The sequence below is a fragment of the Ranitomeya imitator genome, chromosome 2 (assembly GCF_032444005.1).
Source record: "Ranitomeya imitator isolate aRanImi1 chromosome 2, aRanImi1.pri, whole genome shotgun sequence".
Classification (NCBI taxonomy): domain Eukaryota; kingdom Metazoa; phylum Chordata; class Amphibia; order Anura; family Dendrobatidae; genus Ranitomeya; species Ranitomeya imitator.
In genome coordinates, this window is record NC_091283.1 from 254,352,800 (window position 1) to 254,373,309 (window position 20,510).

Sequence of the window (20,510 nt, forward strand, 5' to 3'; positions counted from 1 at the left end):
TCACGAACATCCCATATACAATCTCTTGCCCGCTCGTGCCGCTTACACCTAAAGAACATCTCTAGAACCTGCTCTTTTCTCACTATAGCAACAACAAAAACCCTCACTGTCGCCATGATCCACTCCCACCTGGACTACTGCAACGCTCTATTTATTGGCCTCTCCCTCACTCGACTTTCCTCTCTCCAGTCTATTCTTAATACAGCAGCCAGGGTTGTCTATCCAGCTAATCGTTACTCAAACACGTCTGCTCTTCGTCAGTCATTAGACTGGCTGCCCATTCATTACAGGATCCAATTCAAAGTACTTGTTCTCACCCACAAAGTTATCCACAGTCTGGCACCCCCTTACATCTCCTCCCTCATTTCTGTCTATCGGCCTAACCGACCGCTGCGCTCTGCAAATGACTTCCGACTAATCTCTGAACTAATCGGTACCTCCCACTCCCGACTCCAAGACTTCTCCCGCGCTGCGCCAATCCTCTGGAATGCTCTACCCCAAGATATTAGGACCATCCACAATTTACATAGTTTTAGGCGCTCACTCAAAACACATTTGTTCAGAGCGGCCTATCACGTTCACTAATCAGTTATTTTATGTTTGTGTGTGTGTAGCCCATTCACTATCTCCATCTATCCCCCACTCCCTGAAGATGGCTGGACCATCATGGTAAATACATCATTGTAAATACACACCTGTACTTTGTATCTCCCAACCTCATTGTAGATTGTAAGCTCTCACGAGCAGGGTCGTCTTGTTTTGCTTTAATTATTGTATTGTTAACGTTGTTACTTATGACTGTTGTGTTTGAAGCTGTTAAACTGTAAAGCGCTGCGGAATATGTTGGCGCTATATAAAGATTATTATTATGCCGTCTCAGACGTCGCCTGGATTAACAAGGTCCGCATTAGATGTCGAAGAATCAGGACAATCTGATGATAAATGGCCTACTGGACCAAACCATACATGGACAAGGCAAGAGAACCTGGATCTGATGAAGTGCTACTATAACAGCAGACCAAATGAGAGAGGATATATGAAGCGTATGAGGAAACTCTGGAGGGATACAAGACCTGCATGTCCACTGAGAAACAACTAGTCACCCAACGTTTCAATATCATAAAGAGAAAGCTATTATCACAACTTGAGTTGGATCAACTGCATTGCAGATCCACCACACATGAAGACCTGGAAGAACAACATATGCAACCCCCTGAAGATCCTGATCCAACCCTGCAACTAGAGAGCACTGCAGCTGGTCTGAAACAGAAGATCTTAGATAAACTAAATACCATCAATACCAGAGATCGACTGCCAAGGCTCAGCAAAGAAATACCACCAGTCAGTATGCTAGAAGATGCCAATAGAGCAGCACTTGCATCAATACCTACCACCACCATAACTCAAACTAATAACCCGATCTGTGCTACTGCCTCAGCAATCATGGAAATGCTTGGCTATACAACCAGCAAGAACAACAGAAGTACGTGCTCCTCTTGGAAAAGAAGACTGTATACAAACATCAAGGTGCCACGAAGGGAAGTCAGCCAACTATCAGAAATACAGAAGTGTGTAAAGGTCAATAATAAGACCAAGTTGGACAAGTACAAAGACCTTACCCCAACTGAAGAGACTGCAAAACAAAGGCTCACAGCACTCGCTGCAAGACTAGGGAGATACATTAGAGAAGCTGAGGCCAAGAAGATAAATGTCCTGTTCTCCAAAGAACCATCCAAAGTGCACTCCCAACTACAGAGAAACAGCACAAAGGCAGCAACTCCACCAACAGCAGAGACTGAATAATACTGGAGGAACATATGGGAGAAGGAAAAACACAACACCAGTGCAATGTGGCTGCAATATCTGAGAATGAAACACAGGAACCACCTATAGCAAGAACCAGTCACCATTACAGAAGCAGACATCCAACAGGATCAAGAACACGAAGAGCTGGACAGTACCTGGCCCAGACATGATCCTCACCTACTGGCTAAAGAAATTCACAGCGGTCCATGAAAGCATGGCAAAGCAGATGAACCAACTGCTAGAAGCAGGCCACCACCCAGCTTGGCTAACACAAGGAAGAACCGTGCTGATCATGAAGGATCCTCACAAAAGAACAGTTCCATCCAACTACCGCCCAATAACCTGCCTTACAACAACATAAAAAATCTTCTGTCAGGTATCATAGCCACCAAGCTACAGAACCATATGAACCAGCACATGAATCCAGCTCAGAAAGGCATTGGGACTGACACCAGAGGCTCTAAGCACCAGCTCCTAGTAGATAGAGCAGTCGCTCAAGACTCAAGATCCAGGCAGACCAATCTCAGCACAGCCTGGATTGATTATAGGAAAGTCTTTGACTCAATGCCACACACATGGATCTGTGAATGCTTAGATCTGTACAATGTCAACAGGAAATTAAGAACCTTCCTCAGAAACTCAATGGGGCTATGGAGAACAACATTGGAAGTCAACTCAAGACAACTAACACAAGAGACCATCAAATGCGGCATATACCAAGGTGATGCACTGTCCCCATTGCTGTTCTGCATAGGCTTCAACCCTCTCAGTCAGATAATTACAGAGTCTAGCTATGGATACAAGTTCAAGAGTGGAAGCACCATCAGCCACCTCCTCTACATGGATGACATCAAGCTGTATGGCAAAAACCAATGAGACATCAATTACTGATCCACATGACAAGGATCTACAGTGAAGACATCGGGATGTCCATCATACTATAGAAGTGTGGCCGGTTTGTAATAAAGAGAGACAAAGTAGTCAAGACTGTGGAGAGGAATTACCAGTAGGGCACATAGCAGATGTACAGACATGCTACAAGCACATCGGCATTCCACAGGAATACGGTAACCATGATGAGGAAGCAAGGAAGGCAGCAACATCCAAATACCATCAAAGGGTAAGACAGGTCCTGAAGAGCCAGCTCAATGGGAAGAATAAAATCCGCACCATCAATATATCTATGCCCTGCCAGTTATCAGATACCCTGCTGGCATAGTGTGCTGGCCAGAAGAAGAGATGGAAGCTGCAGATGTGAAAACACAAATGCTCCTCACAATACATGGAGGTCTCCACCCTAAGTCTAACACCCAAAGATTGTATACCAACAGAAAGGAGGGTGGTCGAGGCTTGATAAGCATCCAACTACCATCACGGATGAAACAAGGAGTATCCAGGAATACATCAGAAAAATGGTAAGATGCTGAGAGAAAGCCTAAGGCAGCAACAACAACAGATCTGGAAGGAAGAACAGGAACCGCCATTGCAAGAAATGCCGCTGCATGGGCTGTACCATCGACAGATAATGGAGGTGGCTGACATAGAGAAAACCTACCAATGGCTGGAGAAAGCTGGACTCCGAGACAGCACAGAGGCACTAATCATAGCGGCACAAGAGCAAGCACGAAGTACCAGATCCATAGAAGCAGGAATCTACTACACAACACAAGACCCAAGGTGCAGACTATGCAAAGAAACCTCAGAAACCGTCCAACGCATAGTGGCAGGACTCAAAATGCAAGCAGGAACAGTGTATACGAAACTCCACAACCAAGTAGTGGGAGTTGTATACAGGAACATCAGCACAGCATATGGGCTATGTCACCCTAAGTCCAGGTGGGAGACCCCAGAAAAAGTGGTGGAGAATGAAAGGGCTACATCCTGTGGGACTTCAAGATCTAGATGGATAAGCAGGTGTTGGCTAACCAACCAGACATTGTGATAGTAGACAAGGATCAGAAGACAGCTGTGATAATAGATGTGGTAGTGGCAAGTGACAGCAATATCAGAAAGAAGGAATATGAGAAGCTGGAGAAATACCAGGGCCTCAAAGGAGAACTGGAGAAGATGTGGAAGGTGAAGGCAACAGTGATTCCAGTGGTGATAGGAGCACTTGGAGCAGTGACCCCTAAGTTGGAAGAATGGCTACAGCAGATCCCAGGAGCAACACCGGAGCTCTCTGTCTAGAAAAGCGCAATGCTGGGAACAACTAAGATCCTGTGCAACAACCCTCAAACTCCCTGGTCTCTTGTAGAGGACCCGAGAATGAGAAAGGACAAAAAAGACCACCTCCATTGGGGGTGAGAAGGAAGTTTTTTTTTATAGATGTCGGTGACACAGTGTGTATATATTACATAGAAGAAAAGCCGGTAATTCTGAAGCCGCGGTAGTGTAAAATCACCGCAGGAGCCGACAGGATAGAAGACATGGATTACATACAGTAAATACAAATAGAATAGGTAGATATATAGATGTCAGTGACAAATACAATTAGAACAGTGTGTGCAGCTTACTGTACATGTACTTAATTAATAAAAGATGATTTTTCTGAAAAAAAAAATGGCATGGGCTCTGTGAGATCCCCGCTAGCACCGTGAGGAAGTCGCATGGTGGTCTGCACTGTGCGACTTTCTCATGATGCTAGCGGGGTTCTCACTGAGGTCTCCGCAGTTCAGCCCGGCTGGGAACGCAGCCTCAGTGACGTCACCGCTAGTCACTGACGCTGTGTTCCCAGCAGCTCATTCACCAGTGGTTCTCAGCCTAGAGGGTCACATCTTGGCACCGTCCAGATTGAAAACTATTTCTCCCCCAGACATGGATTACGGCGTGGGACAGAATGACAGGTAGGTATGGTATATTGTTGTTTTTTTATTTTAGCTTTAGTACAGGAGATTGAGGGCTTTGGTGGAATTAGGCGAGGTCGTAAGTATGGTTTAATTGAGATTATTAAAGGAGTCTGTGTCATTTTTTCAGTTCACTTTATTCTTGCTGTGTCTTTATTTACCATATAACTACAGGTCCTTCTCAAAAAATTAGCATATAGTGTTAAATTTCATTATTTACCATAATGTAATGATTACAATTAAACTTTCATATATTATAGAATCATTATCCACCAACTGAAATTTGTCAGGTCTTTTATTGTTTTAATACTGATGATTTTGGCATACAACTGCTGATAACCCAAAAAACCTGTCTCAATAAATTAGCATATTTCACCCATCCAATCAAATAAAAGTGTTTTTTAATAACAAACAAAAAAACCATCAAATAATAATGTTCAGTTATGCACTCAATACTTGGTCGGGAATCCTTTGGCAGAAATGACTGCTTCAATGCGGCGTGGCATGGAGGCAATCAGCCTGTGACACTGCTGAGATGTTATGGAGGCCCAGGATGCTTCAATAGCGGCCTTAAGCTCAACCAGAGTGTTGGGTCTTGCGTCTCTCAACTTTCTCTTCACAATATCCCACAGATTCTCTATGGGGTTCAGGTCAGGAGAGTTGGCAGGCCAATTGAGCACAGTAATACCATGGTCAGTAAACCATTTACCAGTGGTTTTGGCACTGTGAGCAGGTGCCAGGTCGTGCTGAAAAATGAAATCTTCATCACCATAAAGCATTTCAGCCGATGGAAGCATGAAGTGCTCCAAAATCTCCGGATAGCTAGCTGCATTGACCCTGCCCTTGATGAAACACAGTGGACCAACACCAGCAGCTGACATGTCACCCCACACCATCACTGACTGTGGGTACTTGACACTGGACTTCAGGCATTTTGGCATTTCCTTCTCCCCAGTCTTCCTCCAGACTCTGGCACCTTGATTTCCGAATGACATGCAAAATTTGCTTTCATCAGAAAAAAGTACTTGGGACCACTTAGCAACAGTCCAGTGCTGCTTCTCTGTAGCCCAGGTCAGGCGCTTCTGCCGCTGTTTATGGTTCAAAAGTGGCTTTACCTGGGGAATGTGGCACCTGTAGCCCATTTCCTGCACACGCCTGTGCACGGTGGCTCTGGATGTTTCCACACCAGACTCAGTCCACTGCTTCCTCAGGTTCCCCAAGGTCTCCTCTTCTCGTTGTACAGCGTTTTCTGCCACATTGTTTCCTTCCAACAGACTTACCATTGAGGTGCCTTGATACAGCACTCTGGGAACAGCCTATTTGTTGAGAAATTTCTTTCTGGGTCTTACCCTCTTGCTTGAGGGTGTCAATGATGGCCTTCTTGACATCTGTCAGGTCGCTAGTCTTACCCATGATGGGGGTTTTGAGTAATGAACCAGGCAGGGAGTTTATATAAGCCTCAGGTATCTTTTGCATGTGTTTAGAGTTAATTAGCTGATTCAGAAGATTAGGGTAATAGGTCGTTTAGAGAACCTTTTCTTGATATTGTAATTTATTGAGACAGGTTTTTTGGGTTATCAGGAGTTGTATGCCAAAATCATCACTATTAAAACAATAAAAGACCTGACAAATTTCAGTTGGTGGATAATGAATCTATAATATATGAAAGTTTAATTGTAATCATTACATTATGGTAAATAATGAAATTTAACACTATATGCTAATTTTTGGAGAAGGACCTGTATAGGATTAGTAATGGATCGGTGTCTGATGATCCATTACTAAGCCGTGGGCTTGATGTCACCTGACAACACAAAGGTGACATCAACTACACAAATTTGAACCCCACTTGCCACTGCTACAGGGCAAGTGGGAAGAGCTGGACTAAGCACCAGATTTGGCTCATCTAATAGATGTGCCTTTTCTGGGCAGCTGCGGGCTGCTATTTTTAGGCTGGGGGGTAAATATCCATGGCCCTTTAGCAGCCTGAGAATACCAGCCCTCAGCTGTCAGCTTTAGAAAGGCTGGTGGTCACAAAATGGGGTGGACCCCATGCAATTTTGTACAATTATTTATTTAAATAATTAAAAAAGAGCGTGGGAACCCCTCTATTCTTGATAACCAACCTTGCTGAAGCTGACGGCTCAGGGTTGCAGCCCCCAGCTGTGAGTTTTGCCTGGTTGATTATCAAAAATAAGGGGGAACCCACGCCTTTTTTAAATTATTTATTTACAGCACAAGAGCAGCTTATGAATACCTTCCATCATCTGCTCCTGCTCTCACGGCTATGTTCACACTGGGCGTTTTTGCTGTGTTTTTATATGCTAATTTTCATCTGCTTTTTCCATTACCAGCAAAGTCTATGAGATTTCAGAAATCTTTTGCAGTGTTCTTCACCCATTGACTTGAATGGATGGTAAAAAAAACGCTGAAAATACACAGGTTGACCTTTTTTTGCAGCATATTTGCTGCAGAAAAGTCAAGGATAGCCAGATGTAATGTCACACTCAGCTCTGCTACCTCTAGATGGCAGGCTGCATGATGTGTCCATACAGCCTGTCATTGAGTAGAGTGGACCCGAACCCCAGTCACTGGAATGGGGGGCCCGACAATACAGTGTTTGACACTCTGTCATATGCATGACAGCACGGCAAACACCGCTTCTGAAAGGCTGTGAAACCGTCCTCGCTGGTCAGAGAGCCGCAGTTCCCCCACTGTCAAAAGACAGCGGGAGCGCTCAGCTGTGATCGGAGGTATACAGGTTACCTCCAGTCACTGGTGTCAGCTGATAGGACAACTGCTCCCATCATCCGACACCTGCTAACAGTAAGAGCAGAAGCGGATGATAGGAGTATTCATCAGCTACTTCTGTGCGGTAAATACATAATTAAAAAAAAACCTGCGTGGGTTCCCCCTATTTTTGATAACAAGCCAGGCCAAACTCACAGCTGGGGCTGCAACCCTCAACTGTCAGCTTCAGCAAGGCTAGTTATCAATAACAGAGGGGTCCCCACACAGTATTTTTTAATCATTCTCCCAGTGAACTCGCCTCTGCACCGTGCGACTTTCTCACGGTGCTAGTGGGGTTTCTCACCGAGGTCACCGCAGTTCAGCCCGGCTGGGAATGGAGCATCAGTGATGTCACCGCTAGATACTGACGCTGTGTTCCCAGCAACTCATTCACCAGTGGTTCTCAGCCTGTATGGTCACATCTTGGCACCGTCCAGGTTGGAAACTATTTCTCCCCCAGACATGGATTACAGCGTGGGACAGAACAATGGAGAGATGAGGGATATTGTTGTTTTATTATTTTTGGTTTATTACAGGAGATCGAGGGCTTTGGTTGAATTAGGCAAGGTCATAAGTATGGTTTAATTGAGATTATTAAAGGAGTCTGTGTCATTCTTTCAATTAAAGGACTTTTTTCTGGGTGTCTGTGTTTTCTTACAATGTGACAACAGGGTTAGTAATGTGGGCGTCTTATTGACACCTCTCCATTACTAACCTCGGGGCTTGATGTCACCGGACAATACAAAGGTTGCACCAACCCCTCCCCCCAACTATTACTTCACTTTCCACCACTAAAGATCAAGTGGGAAGAGAGAGGCTAAGTGCCAGAACTGGTGCATCTTAGAGATGTGCCTTTTCTGGAGTGGCTGACAGCTGATGTTTTTAGCCTGGGGGGCAGCATCCATGGCCCCTTCCTAGGCTATTAATAGCGACCCGCAGCTGTCTGCATAGTCTTTGATGGTTATTAAATATAGGGGGACCCTACACCACTTGTTTGGGGGTTCCCCCATTTTAAAAGCCAGTATACAGTTGTGAGCTGATATTACTAGCCTGGGATGCTCCATGGGTATTACCCCCTTCCTAGGCTATAAACAAACTTCTGTGTGCGAATCAGACCTGAGATCTAACGTGATAGATTACAGAAACGTATTTAGCTGCCGACTCCGAGGAGGAAACTGCTTGTTGTCTGTGGCCTAAATATATAGGATTTATTAGTAGATGTAAAGAATAAAACTAAATACTGTAAAATAATAAATCTCCTCATATGTTTCCCTTATTATCTCCAGTAATTGTATTATTACAGGATTCTTATGATGTTACATCGGCTCATCTTCTCATTCAGGTCTCTACAATATCGGATCCTCTCAGTGAAGATCTTCTACAAAAGAAAATTTTCCTGATTTACCCATCACAGATGGATATGGACAGAGACAAGATGGCGGAGAGGATATTACACCTCACCCTAGAGATCCTCTTCCGGCTTACTGGAGAGGTGGGAGATTCTGATGACGTCACATTACATCATTCTTATCTATGAGAATAACAGATGGACAGAACTGGAGAGGTGAGGACTCTGGAAATGTCTGTAGTGAGATTTATTAATGTGTCTCTCCATTACCAGGATTACACAGTGGTGAAGAAGACCTCTAGTGATCGCTGTCAGGACCCTGTGTCTGAGGGATGGGGAAGACCCCTGAGCCCAATCACGGGGCCTCCACCTCACCCCCTGATCCATGAGGACATCAATGACCAGAAGATCCTAGAACTCATCTACAAGATGATTGAGCTGCTGACTGGAGAGGTGACACTGCTGGGAATGCTGGGACATTATACAGTAACACTATGAAGGGATCGGGGGATGACGGTATCATTGTATGTGTCAGGTTCCTATAAGGTGTCAGGATGTCGCTGTCTATTTCTCCATGGAGGAGTGGGAGTATTTAGAAGGACACAGAGATCTGTACAAGAATGTCATAATGGAGGTTCCCCAGCCCCTCACATCTCCAGGTAATAGGACTAAATACACACGGCCTATAATTATCTGTATGTATAGAATGAATTCAGTCCCTGTATGTGTTTCCTCCAGATCTATCCAGTAAGAGGACAACACCAGAGAGATGTCCCCGTCCTCTTCTTCCACAGGACTGTAACCAAGAAGATCCCAATGCTCCTCAGGACCATCAGGTAGATGGAGAGAAGGTGTCAGGAGATCTTCCCTATGATGTGTAGACGCCGGTGAAGGTCTTGGCTCAGTCTTGTTTTATCCACCAGTATTATATGTTTTATACTTGTGTAATGAAAACGGTGGAGATGGCAGGATTAGAGCTGATCATAGATGGGAATTCTCCATTTGTCGGTGACTTTTACATTATTTGTTTCAGGGTGAAGATCTGACCCATATTAATACTACAGAGACATATGTGAGGGGGGATGAGCGATGTAAAGAGGAGATTCCCACATATGGCTACCCAGGTGAGTAGTGAGTAGTGACCACTAAATGCAGAGAAGTCACAGATTCTTCTCATCACCGGCTGTGGCTGCTTTATCGGTGGTGTAGTCCGGCCGTATTACCATGATCACCATTTTGCCTCTAGACCACAACATTCTCCTCCACCCAAAACTGTTCTAATGACTTTGGGCATTGAAAGCCCTTTTCTATAGAACTTACAACCTGGAGGATTCACCTACCCCCTGGGTTTAGGAGACGCTGTTACCTGCCCAGATCTGTAAACTATAAAGCCAAATGACAGCGTACGTAGAATGTGCTGACAAGATAGAAAATCACTTGAAGAAAAATATGATGATGGGCTGTAAGAGAAAGCGGAGGGTAATGATGCTGTTGGCTTCCTAGAACAATGAGATCTTATTGGAGGAATCTCCCTTCTCTCCCTTCTGTGCTGCTGAATGTGATCATATGGTCCCTACAAGACCAGGTCCAGTCTTTCTGGCCAAACTTCACTTTTATGATCGACAGCATTAAATGTGCAATGAGGCCAAGTGTGAATTTCTGCACAATAACAGAGTTTCCCTTTATCCGGACTTTTCAATTTGTATTAAAACCGACTAACTTCCAGGAGGATTGTGATAATCTACATAAACCCATCACACCGGTGCCATGATATATCTCTGAGCTGTGCGTGGCTGATGGCTGGAATATACATTTATTCCCGCCTGCAGGAGATGTGTTGACTCCAGCCCTGGTTTCATGGATTCACTCCACCTCATAAATTACATTGTTTTTGATCCTAAGAAATTCAGATTACTGCACAATCTCTCCTGAAATGGGGAGCAATATTATTTTCTCTAATCTTCTGGTCCGGTTTCATAGTAGCTCCAATGGTCCACCATAAATGAATGCAACTCTGGTTTACTGCTGTGTAATCTGTATGTGTAGTTTTCAGTCAATGAGATTATCGTGCTCTGGGGCGGGGCTGTGGGCAGGGCTTTATGTGGTGCTCTGGGGCGGGGCTTTGGGCGGGGCTTTATGTGGTGCTCTGGGGTGGGGCTTTATGTGGTGCTCTGGGGCGTGGCTGTGGGTGGGGCTTTATGTGGTGCTCTGGGGCGGGGCTGTGGGCGGGGCTTTATGTGCTGCTCTAATTACATATTCATCTGTATTGGCTGAAGACAGGTCGCTGATCCCTCACTGACCTGCCCCCATTTTTACATAATGCATATAATAGTGTTGATATTATTGTTGATAATGCCTATAATATTATGGCTATTGGGAGGCTTAGAAATAAATTTCATCCAGCAAAATGACACCAGCGGCGCCTGTCCAGTAACATCTATCTCTTACTTATAGATGCTACTGCGCAGGCGCCGCCATCGACCTTATGAGCTGTCATAAGCCAATACAGATTCATATATAATCAGAGCACCACATAAAGCCCCGCCCACAGCCCCACCCCAGAGCACCACATAAAGCCCCGCCCACAGCCCTGCCCCAGAGCACGAGAATCTCATTAGCTGAAAACTGCAAATAAAGATTAAACAACAACCACAAGACGGATTTCATCACCAGGTATCAGTGTAATCAGTATAACGGCACCGACCTGACAGTGTCTGTAGTCACTGAGCACAATCCTGCTGACAGGTTCCCTTTAAGACATGTCCGCTCTGCACTATTATACACAGTTCTCTTTAAATGTGTAATATTTCTTCTTGAAACTCATCTGACAGAAGATATTGGAGCTTCCGATAGTTTAGATTGTGAAGTCACCGAGCCCCGTGCTCTAATTCCCCAGAGAGGTTTCATCACTAGCTGCTCATTTAGTACTGATGGAGACTGTTCAGTTTGAACATTTCAGTAGATGTTATTGTCTATAGTCAGTTTTTGATTACAGTAGTGTCCAGAATCCTCTGATTTATCCTCTTCCTGCAGCCAGTTTTGGGTTCTTAATCAGGCCCCATTTTTACAATCTATATAGAAAAGGTAGGCTGCACCTCCATAAGTTAATTATAAATAATAGGGTGCTACACCTTGTTGAAAAATGAACAATGCAAAAAAACTAGGAGCTAAAAGACCAACAAATAATAATTGAATGCTGGATACAGTCAATAATATAATGACACAGCAATAATCATACAAAAAATCACAACTGGTTAGTCACAATATAAGCAGCCAGAGGAATGGCACCAAGATGGCCAGTATGGTCAGAAGCAAATATCAAAAAACACAAGTTGCATGGTATGAATATAGCCAAGAATGAGAGAAAAAGGGAGAGTTGCCAGTGCCTCAATGATGAGGTGTTCAAAGAAGCACTCTATGATCTAATAAAGACAAAAGGTTATCATGGGAAAAGAATGTGACCCAGGAAAATGGCTACCTGTGTAGCTCACACATGAGAGGAGCCCATATAAAGCCCGAGTGGGCAGTCAGTCCACATGAGGCAGGGGTGTGGGGAGACCCCATGCGTATCGCTGTACAGGACAGCTTCATAAGGTGAAGTCTGTACCGGGGACTACATGCATTCATTATATACAAGGTACTAATAGGTCCAAGTATGTGCCGGTGTGTGAAAAGCACCCCATAGGTCATGACTGGGAGACAGAGAGTCACGGAAGTCATTGTATACAGTCCATCACATAGTCCTCGCATGTCCGGTTGTCAGGTGGCGAAGGCGCATAGCTGAATTGGTTTTCAAACGGGCTGAAGAAAACTTATTGCACATGCGCAGTCCACGAAATGAAGTCCAAATTGGAAATCCACATTAGAAACTCAAAGGGCATGCGCTATAGAAGAGCGAAATTAAGCCATGGGTATGCACGCTGCGCATGCGCCAAAATTGCCTAATAAACCGCATACAAATGCCATCCGCAAGCACCAAAGGTGCCACAGACAACCAGTTGCGTGGTCTTCAAGAAAATCTACCTATAATAAACATAATGTCTAACTAGGATAATAATAATAATAAAGATGGTAATATTAAAAGATGGCACAGTAAGCAGCAGACGTGCAAAACTGTCCCAAATGGCGATATATACCACGCATGCGCTGAATCAAGTTATTAAACATATGAATGCCAAGTGGTCAGTGAGCGCAGAATACAAACACCAGCTGAGGGAATGACACAGATGAATGAGCCATTGGCAAATAGGAAATAAATCTCCCAAAAATCAATGTGGGTAGAGATAATACAATTGCATGTTGGATTCGCCAACAAGCAAGCCTTCAACAGATACTGCAGCGAATCAGTGGAGATGTTAATCCTTCCAAGCTGTATGAAAGCTCCCGATCAAGGATGAATTCCAAAATTTCATGAATACATGGTTCCAAGGACTGGCCCAGAAGCTTGATGGATGTAACAACTCTGCTGGCATCACTGCATGGCCTCCCATCCCCCACCTGCATTACACTCAAACTCACTTACTTCTCTGGGCCTTGTTGTGACTTCTCTCTGCTGCCAGCTCCATGCTGTGTGCCTCATGTCTGCTGTTTGCTCCTTTGCATGCTCTGTATGTGTGCATAGGGGGGCGGCGCCGGAAACTCCTGTTTCTTATAGAGACTGTGTGCACCTTGCTAAGGTGTCCCAGGCCAATCGCCATGAGGCTTCCTGTATTTAAAGGGAACCTGTCACCCCGTTTTTTCAGATTGAGATAAAAATACCGTTAAATAGGGCCTGAGCTGTGCGTTACAATAGTGTATTTTGTGTACCCTGATTGCCCACCTATGCTGCCGAAATACCTTACCAAAGTCGCTGTTTTCGCCTGTCAATCAGGTTGGTCTGGTCAAATGGGCGTTGTGAAATGGCTGTTTCTTCCCCCAGATCTTGCTCATCTTTCCGTTGGTGGCGTAGTGGTTTGCGCATGCCCAACTGCTGAATCCACTGCGCAGGTGAAGAAAAAGAGCGCGATCTGCGCTATTCCCCTGGTTATTGGTGGGGGCGGCCATCTTCCTGAGGCCGTGCGTGCGCAGATGGAGTGCTCAGCTGCCCGGGGCTTCAGGAAAATGGCCGCAGGATGCCGCGCGTGCGCAGATGGAGATCGCGGTGGCCATTTTTTTGAAGCCGAGTTCGCATCTCGGCTTCAGAAAAATGGCCTCCGCGATCTCCATCTGCGCACGCACGGCCTCAGGAAGATGGCCGACCCCAACGATAACCAGGGGAATAGCGCAGTGGCATTTGGGCATGCGCAAACCACTACGCCATCAACGGAAAGATGAGCAAGATCTGGGGGAAGAAACAGCCATTTCAACATGCCCATTTGACCAGACCAGCCTGATTGACAGGCGAAAATGGCGACTTTGGTAAGGTATTTCGGCAGCATAGGTGGGGAATCAGGGGACACAAAATACACTATTGTAACGCACAGCTCAGGCCCTATTTAATGGTATTTTTATCTCAATCTGAAAAAACGGGGTGACAGGTTCCCTTTAAGACATCTCCACCCATTGATGGGGGCCTGTGCAACTGACTCCCTCAGTCAGTTCTTAGCTGCTGAGGTGCCAGGTCCTGTCTCGCTTACTCTCATGTCTGCCACCCAGGGGGGCGTTGTACCCTGGTCTGTTTCCTATGTAGCCACCCAGCGGGGCTTCGTACCCTTGCCTATGTCCGCCACCCAGAGGAGCGTCGTACCCTGGCTTGTGTCCATGTCTCTGTTCCTGGTCTCTTTCCTGACTCTGTCTTAGTCTAGTCCTGTGTCCCTTTATATCCCTGTCTTGGTTTGCTTTTTCTGCTGTGCGTACTCTGTGTCTTGCTTTGCTCGGCTCTGCACTCTGACTTTGCTTTGCTCTCAGCTCTGGTCTCTGTAGCTTTGCTCTGCACTCTGCCCTGCTCTGCGGCTCCGCTCAGCTCTCGCTCTGCGGCTCCGCTCCTTGCGGTTCTACCTGGCTCCGCTCCTTGCAGTACTACCTGGCTCTGCTCATTGCGGTTCTAGTTCTCCCGGTCTTGGCTCCGCCTCCTGCGTTTCTGCACTTGGCTTCCCCTCCAGCTCTTGGCTCCGCCTCCTGTGTTTCTGTGCTTGGCTCCGCCTCCTGCTCTTGGCTCCACCTCCTGCGTTTCTGCACTTGGCTTCCCCTCCAGCTCTTGGCTCCGCCTCCTGCGTTTCTGTGCTTGGCTCCGCCTCCTGCTCTTGGCTCCACCTCCAGCGTTTCTGTTCTTGGCTCTAGCTCCTGTGCTTTTGCTCTGCATCCGCTCTTGTGGTCGTTCTCTACCTATTATTTAGTCCTCCTGTTTTTCAACGGGTTCTTACCTGTTTTACATGCCTGCCTGCAGACCGGTCCCTACCGGTTCTTCCAGTGTACGAGTCTTGTCCGCCTGTCCAGCCAGAGAGCCAGCCGTACCTGCCTGCCTACCAGAGAGCCAGCCGTGCCCGCCTGCCAGTGTCTCTGTTGTACCCATCTGCCTGCCTGTGTCCCAGTCGTGCCCGCCTGTCTGCCAGAGTGTCAGCCGTGCCCGCCTGCCTGCCAGTGTCTCTGTTGTACCCGACTGCATGCCTGTGTCCCAGCCGTGCCCGCCTGTCTGCCAGAGTGCCAGCCGTGCCCGCTTGCCTGTCTATGTTCCGTTCCCCGGTGGGATCAGCAGCCACAGCCAGACATCACCCTGGAGTGGCACCTGGTAGCTTCCTATTGCACAAGTCTGACCTCACCATCAGAGGCTCCAGCGAACACCTAGGAAGCTACTTAGTTACGCCCCTTCCAGGGAAGTTTGGTCTGTGGTCCAGTGGAGCCACACTTCCGCACGCCTGCGCTAACCAGTCTGGGCGCGAGCGTGACAATGGAAAATGGAGGAATTATTCCAAATTTTGCCCCTGATAATAAAAAAGGGGGGGGGGGAATTATACATTTATGTAAATGTGAATAAATTTATAATTTCATGACTGAAAAAGGAGGAAAAAAAGGGGGTGAGTAATAATAAGCATGAGAGCAGTCCAAAAAAAGTCATCAACCCAAAAAGCCTGTAAATAATTCCTCATTAAGGCCAGTGGGGGGCAACAGTCTGAAGCTCAAAGATCCATTTGGACTCCATTTGCAGAAGGCGCCTACGGCTATTGCCTCCCTTAACACTGTTGGTAATTTTTTGAAGACCAATAATTTTGAGATTAGATGGAGATCCTTAAGGTACCATTACACATAACGACTTACCAGCGATCACGACCAGCGATACGACCTGGCCGTGATCGTTGGTAAGTCGTTGTGTGGTCGCTGGGGAGCTGTCACACAGACAGCTCTCTCCAGCGACCAACGATCAGGGGAACGACTTCGGCATTGTTGAAACTGTCTTCAACGATGCCGAAGTCCCCGGGTAACCAGGGTAAACATTGGGTTACTAAGTGCAGGGCCGCGCTTAGTTACCCAATATTTACCCTGGTTACCATTGTAAAAGTAAAAAAAAAAAATACAGTACATACTCACGTTCTGATGTCCGTCACGTCCCCCGGCGTCAGCTTCCCGCACTGTGTCAGCCCCGGCCGTAAACAGAGCACAGCGGTTAGTATGTACTGTTTTTTTTTTTAACTTTTACAATGGTAACCAGGGTAAATATTGGGTTACTAAGCGCAGCCCTGCACTTAGTAACCCGATGTTTACCCTGGTTACAAGTGAACACATCGCTGGATCGGCGTCACACACGCCGATCCAGCGATGACAGCGGGTGATCAGCGACCAAAATAAAGTCCTGATCATTCCCCAACGACCAACGATCTCCCAGCAGGAGCCTGATCGTTGGTCGCTGTCACACATAACGACATCGTTAGCGGGATCGTTGCTACGTCACAAAAAGCGTGACGTTGCAACGATATCGTTAATGAAATCGTTATGTGTGAAGGTACCTTTACCTGTCCTCTGATCTTCTGCAGACAGATGAATGGTGGAAATGTGTTTTTGGGCCCTCTTTCGTAACTCCTGTGAGGATTGCCCCACATAAGCTTTTTTGCAGGGACAAATAATCGTATAGATAACATCCCTGCTTTTACAGGTAACATATGACCTGAGCGGGTACCTCTTTTAAGATTAATTAAGAGGATTTAGGAACGCATCACATGCCGGGGCTCATGTACGGACAGATATTACAGTCTCTGCATGGGAAGGATCCTTTCAAGGTAATGCCTCTATTTAGTCTATAGGTGGGCCGTGAAAAGTGACTCCTAGTAAGCAAATCACGTAAGTTTGGCGCTCGTCTAGCCATTGAAAGAGGGCGCGAGCTGGTCACCATTGGGGTCTGGCTATCAGTGGTTAAAATTGGCCAATGTTTGGTTAATATATCTCTCACCTGGTGCCAGATGTTGTTCTATTCAGTAATGAATCTCGGATGAGAGTCCTGTTCGGCTACACGCAGAGAAAGCAGAGAGATCTGATTTTGCTGTTTCGCCCTCTGAAACACCGAAGAGATGACCCTCCTAGGGTAGCCCCTTTGCAAGAAGCGATTAGTAAGGTCACTAGCTTGAGAAAGAAAGTCCTGGTCACAAGTGCAGTTCCGTCTGTCTCTGAGAAATTGTCCAGTAGGCACACCCACCTTTGTATGCATGGGATGAAAACTATTGAATTCCAATAAGGAATACGTGGCAGTGGGTTTACCATAAAGATCCGTAGCCAGTCGATTTTCATGCAAAAAAATCTTTAAAGGGAATCTGTCACCTACTTTTTCGTATATAAGCTGCGGCCACCACCTTTAGGGGCTTATCTACAGCATTCTGTAATGCTGCAGATAAGCCCCCGATGTAACCTGAAAGATAAGAAAAACAAGTTATATTGTACTCACCTGGGGGGGGGTCGGTCCGGTCCAATGGGCATCGCGGTCCGGGACTGGCGCCTCCCATCTTCATGCGATGACGTCCTCTTCCTTTATCCCTGTCGCGGCTCCTGCACAGGCATATTGTATCTGCCCTGTTGAGGGCAGAGCAATGTATTGCAGTGCGCAGGTGCCTGGAAAGGTCAGAGAAGCCCAGCACCTGCGCACTGCAGTACTTTGCGCTGCTCTCAACAGGGAAGATAAAGTACGCCTGCGCAGGAGCCGCGACAGGGAGCAAGGAAGAGGACGTCATCGCATGAAGATGGGAGGCGCCGATCCCGGACCGCGACGCCCATCGGACCGGACCGCCCCTCAGGTGAGCATCATATAACTTGTTTTTCTTATCTTTCAGGTTACATCGGGGGCTTATCTACAGGATTACAGAATGCTGTAGATAAGCCCCTGATGGCGGTGGCCGAAGCTTATATATAAAAGTAGGTGACAGATTCCCTTTAAATCCAAAAAGGTTGCAGAGCTGGAAGAAAATGTATTAGTCAAAAAAATAATATTATAAGAATTCCGATTTAGTTAGTTTAGGAATTGTGCACATTCCATCTCAGTACCCACCCAAAGTAAGAATATGTTGTCAATATAGCGATGCCAATGGCGAATCTGTTCCTTGAAAGCCTTGGCGGGGCCACATTCTCCTCCCACCATCCAAGGAAGATATTCGCATACGTTGGTGCGTATCGAGTCCCCATGGTGACTCCAGAGATCTGTCGAAAAAATGCCCTATCAAAGGTGAAGTAATTATGGTATCGATAATGGAGTCATTCCTGTGGTCTATACATCTGTCCAGAAAAAAGTCAACAGCACTGTCTCCATCACTGTGATTGATGATGGAGTACAACGACATGACATCAAAAGTCACCAAGAGAGCATTCGTCGGCAGAACAATATCCCGGCAGATCTCAATTAGGGTTGAGCGACCTTGACTTTTTTAGAGTCGAGTCGGGTTTCGCAAAACCCGACTATCTCAAAAGTCGGGTCGAGTGAAATCGGCCGATTATGTCGTAAAGTCGGGATCGACCGAAACACGAAACCCAATGCAAGTCAATGGGGCTGCATAGTCGGCAGTGAGTGGGGGCCAGGAAAACACCTAGAGTGCTCATTTTAATGGCAAAAACATCCATTCTTCTTAATGAAGCTTGTCAATCTTAATTTCCCATAGAATAATAGTTAGGCATTGGAAATTGGGGGACATTTGGCTAAAGTTGTTGGGGGTAGGGCTGGTTCAAGTATTTAGTGGGCCCAGGAAATCTGGATCACGTCACGGCAGTGGAGCAGGGCGAGGTAAGTATTTAAACTTTGCAAGTGCTGTGATCCTGAGCAAGCAGGGGGGCCTGTTATGAAAGGTAATTCAGTACCACAATGGACATAGAGGTCAGCGCACATACAGTGACCTGGCAATAACCCAAAAAACAAGAACGAGCTCTGAGACGTGGGAACTCTGTTGACCGCAATCCCTAATCCTCTCCAACCACACTAAAGGCAGCCGTGGATTGCGCCTGACGCTCCCTATGCAACTCGGCACGGCCTGAGAAACTAGCTAGCCTGAAGATAGAAAATAAGCCTACATTGCCTCAGAGAAATATCCCCAAAGGAAAAGGCAGCCCCCACATATAATGACTGTGAGTAAGATGAAAAGACAAACGTAGAGATGAAATAGATTTAGCAAAGCGAGGCCCAACTTTCTGAACAGAGCGAGGATAGGAAAGGTAACTTTGCAGTCAACACAAAACCCTACAAAAACCACGCAAAGGGGGCAAAAAGACCCTCCGTACCGAACTAACGGCATGGAGGTACACCCTCTGCATCCCAGAGCTTCCAGCAAGCAGGAAAAAACAAATATACAAGCTGGACAGAAAAAAACAGCAACAAATAGCAAAGAATAACTTAGCTATGCAGAGCAGCAGGCCACAGGAACGATCCAGGAGGAGACAGGTCCAATACTAGAACATTGACTGGAGGCCAGGATCAAAGCACTAGGTGGAGTTAAATAGAGTAGCACCTAATGACTTCACCATATCACCTGAGGAAGGAAACTCAGAAGCCGCAGTACCACTTTCCTCCACCAACGGAAGCTCACAGAGAGAATCAGCCGAAGTACCACTTGTGACCACAAGAGGGAGCTCTGCCACAGAATTCACAACAGGGGCCCACTCATTGGCATTGGCACTGGCACAGGGCCCCTCAAAGTACGGCGGCGTGTTTGCACGGCGGGGGCGCCTCCCACTGGCACCGAAACTTTTGCGTACTATGAGGGGCCCTGTGCCAGTGACGTCGCCCCCCCCCACCTGATGATGGAACTTGCACTTTCATCTTCACCTTCCTCTTTGTCCCCTTGTAAGGTGGTATAGTATGTGGGAAGGGGAACCTGAATTTCAGCAGGGTCAGATTCTGGCTGTGTAGCGTGCAAGGGGAATGTTGCGTTGTGGGTCAATGTACCAGCAGACTCATCTATCACTGGCTGGGCAATGGGCAGGATGAGGAGGAAACACAGATATAGGCCCAAAGAATAAAGTGGGCTAAATGCATTTCAAAATTGGTAACAGGACTAACCAGGGGGCATTGCTTTGTTCAGTGGAGGACAACTGTAATGAGAGGATGACACAGTGAGTAGGCCCAAATCAGTAAGTAGGCTAAATGCAGTTCAAAATTGGAAACAGAAGTAAACAGGCGGCACAGCTTTGTTCAGTGGAGAACATCAAGGAGCGGCAGACACAGTTAGTAGGGCCAACAAAACAAGTAGGCCAAATGCATTGTTATATTACAAAATTTAACGAGAGCCTCAAAATTGAAGCTAAGGAAAGGCAACCTGGAGAACACCTTGGAGCGGCAGACA

The 20,510-nt window shown here is 46.4% G+C and overlaps 1 protein-coding gene across 2 annotated transcripts in view; it reads left to right on the forward strand.

Annotated features, from left to right (window-relative positions):
* Positions 1 to 20,510, forward strand: part of LOC138662957 (oocyte zinc finger protein XlCOF22-like) — a 69,048-nt gene that overhangs the window by 12,503 nt on the left and 36,035 nt on the right. For both annotated transcript variants that reach the window (XM_069748972.1, XM_069748973.1), the window contains exons 2-6: positions 8,782 to 8,931; positions 9,061 to 9,240; positions 9,323 to 9,446; positions 9,526 to 9,623; positions 9,821 to 9,911. In XM_069748972.1, the coding sequence (XP_069605073.1) occupies positions 8,782 to 8,931; positions 9,061 to 9,240; positions 9,323 to 9,446; positions 9,526 to 9,623; positions 9,821 to 9,911 (643 nt within the window). The remainder of the gene's footprint in view (positions 1 to 8,781; positions 8,932 to 9,060; positions 9,241 to 9,322; positions 9,447 to 9,525; positions 9,624 to 9,820; positions 9,912 to 20,510) is intronic.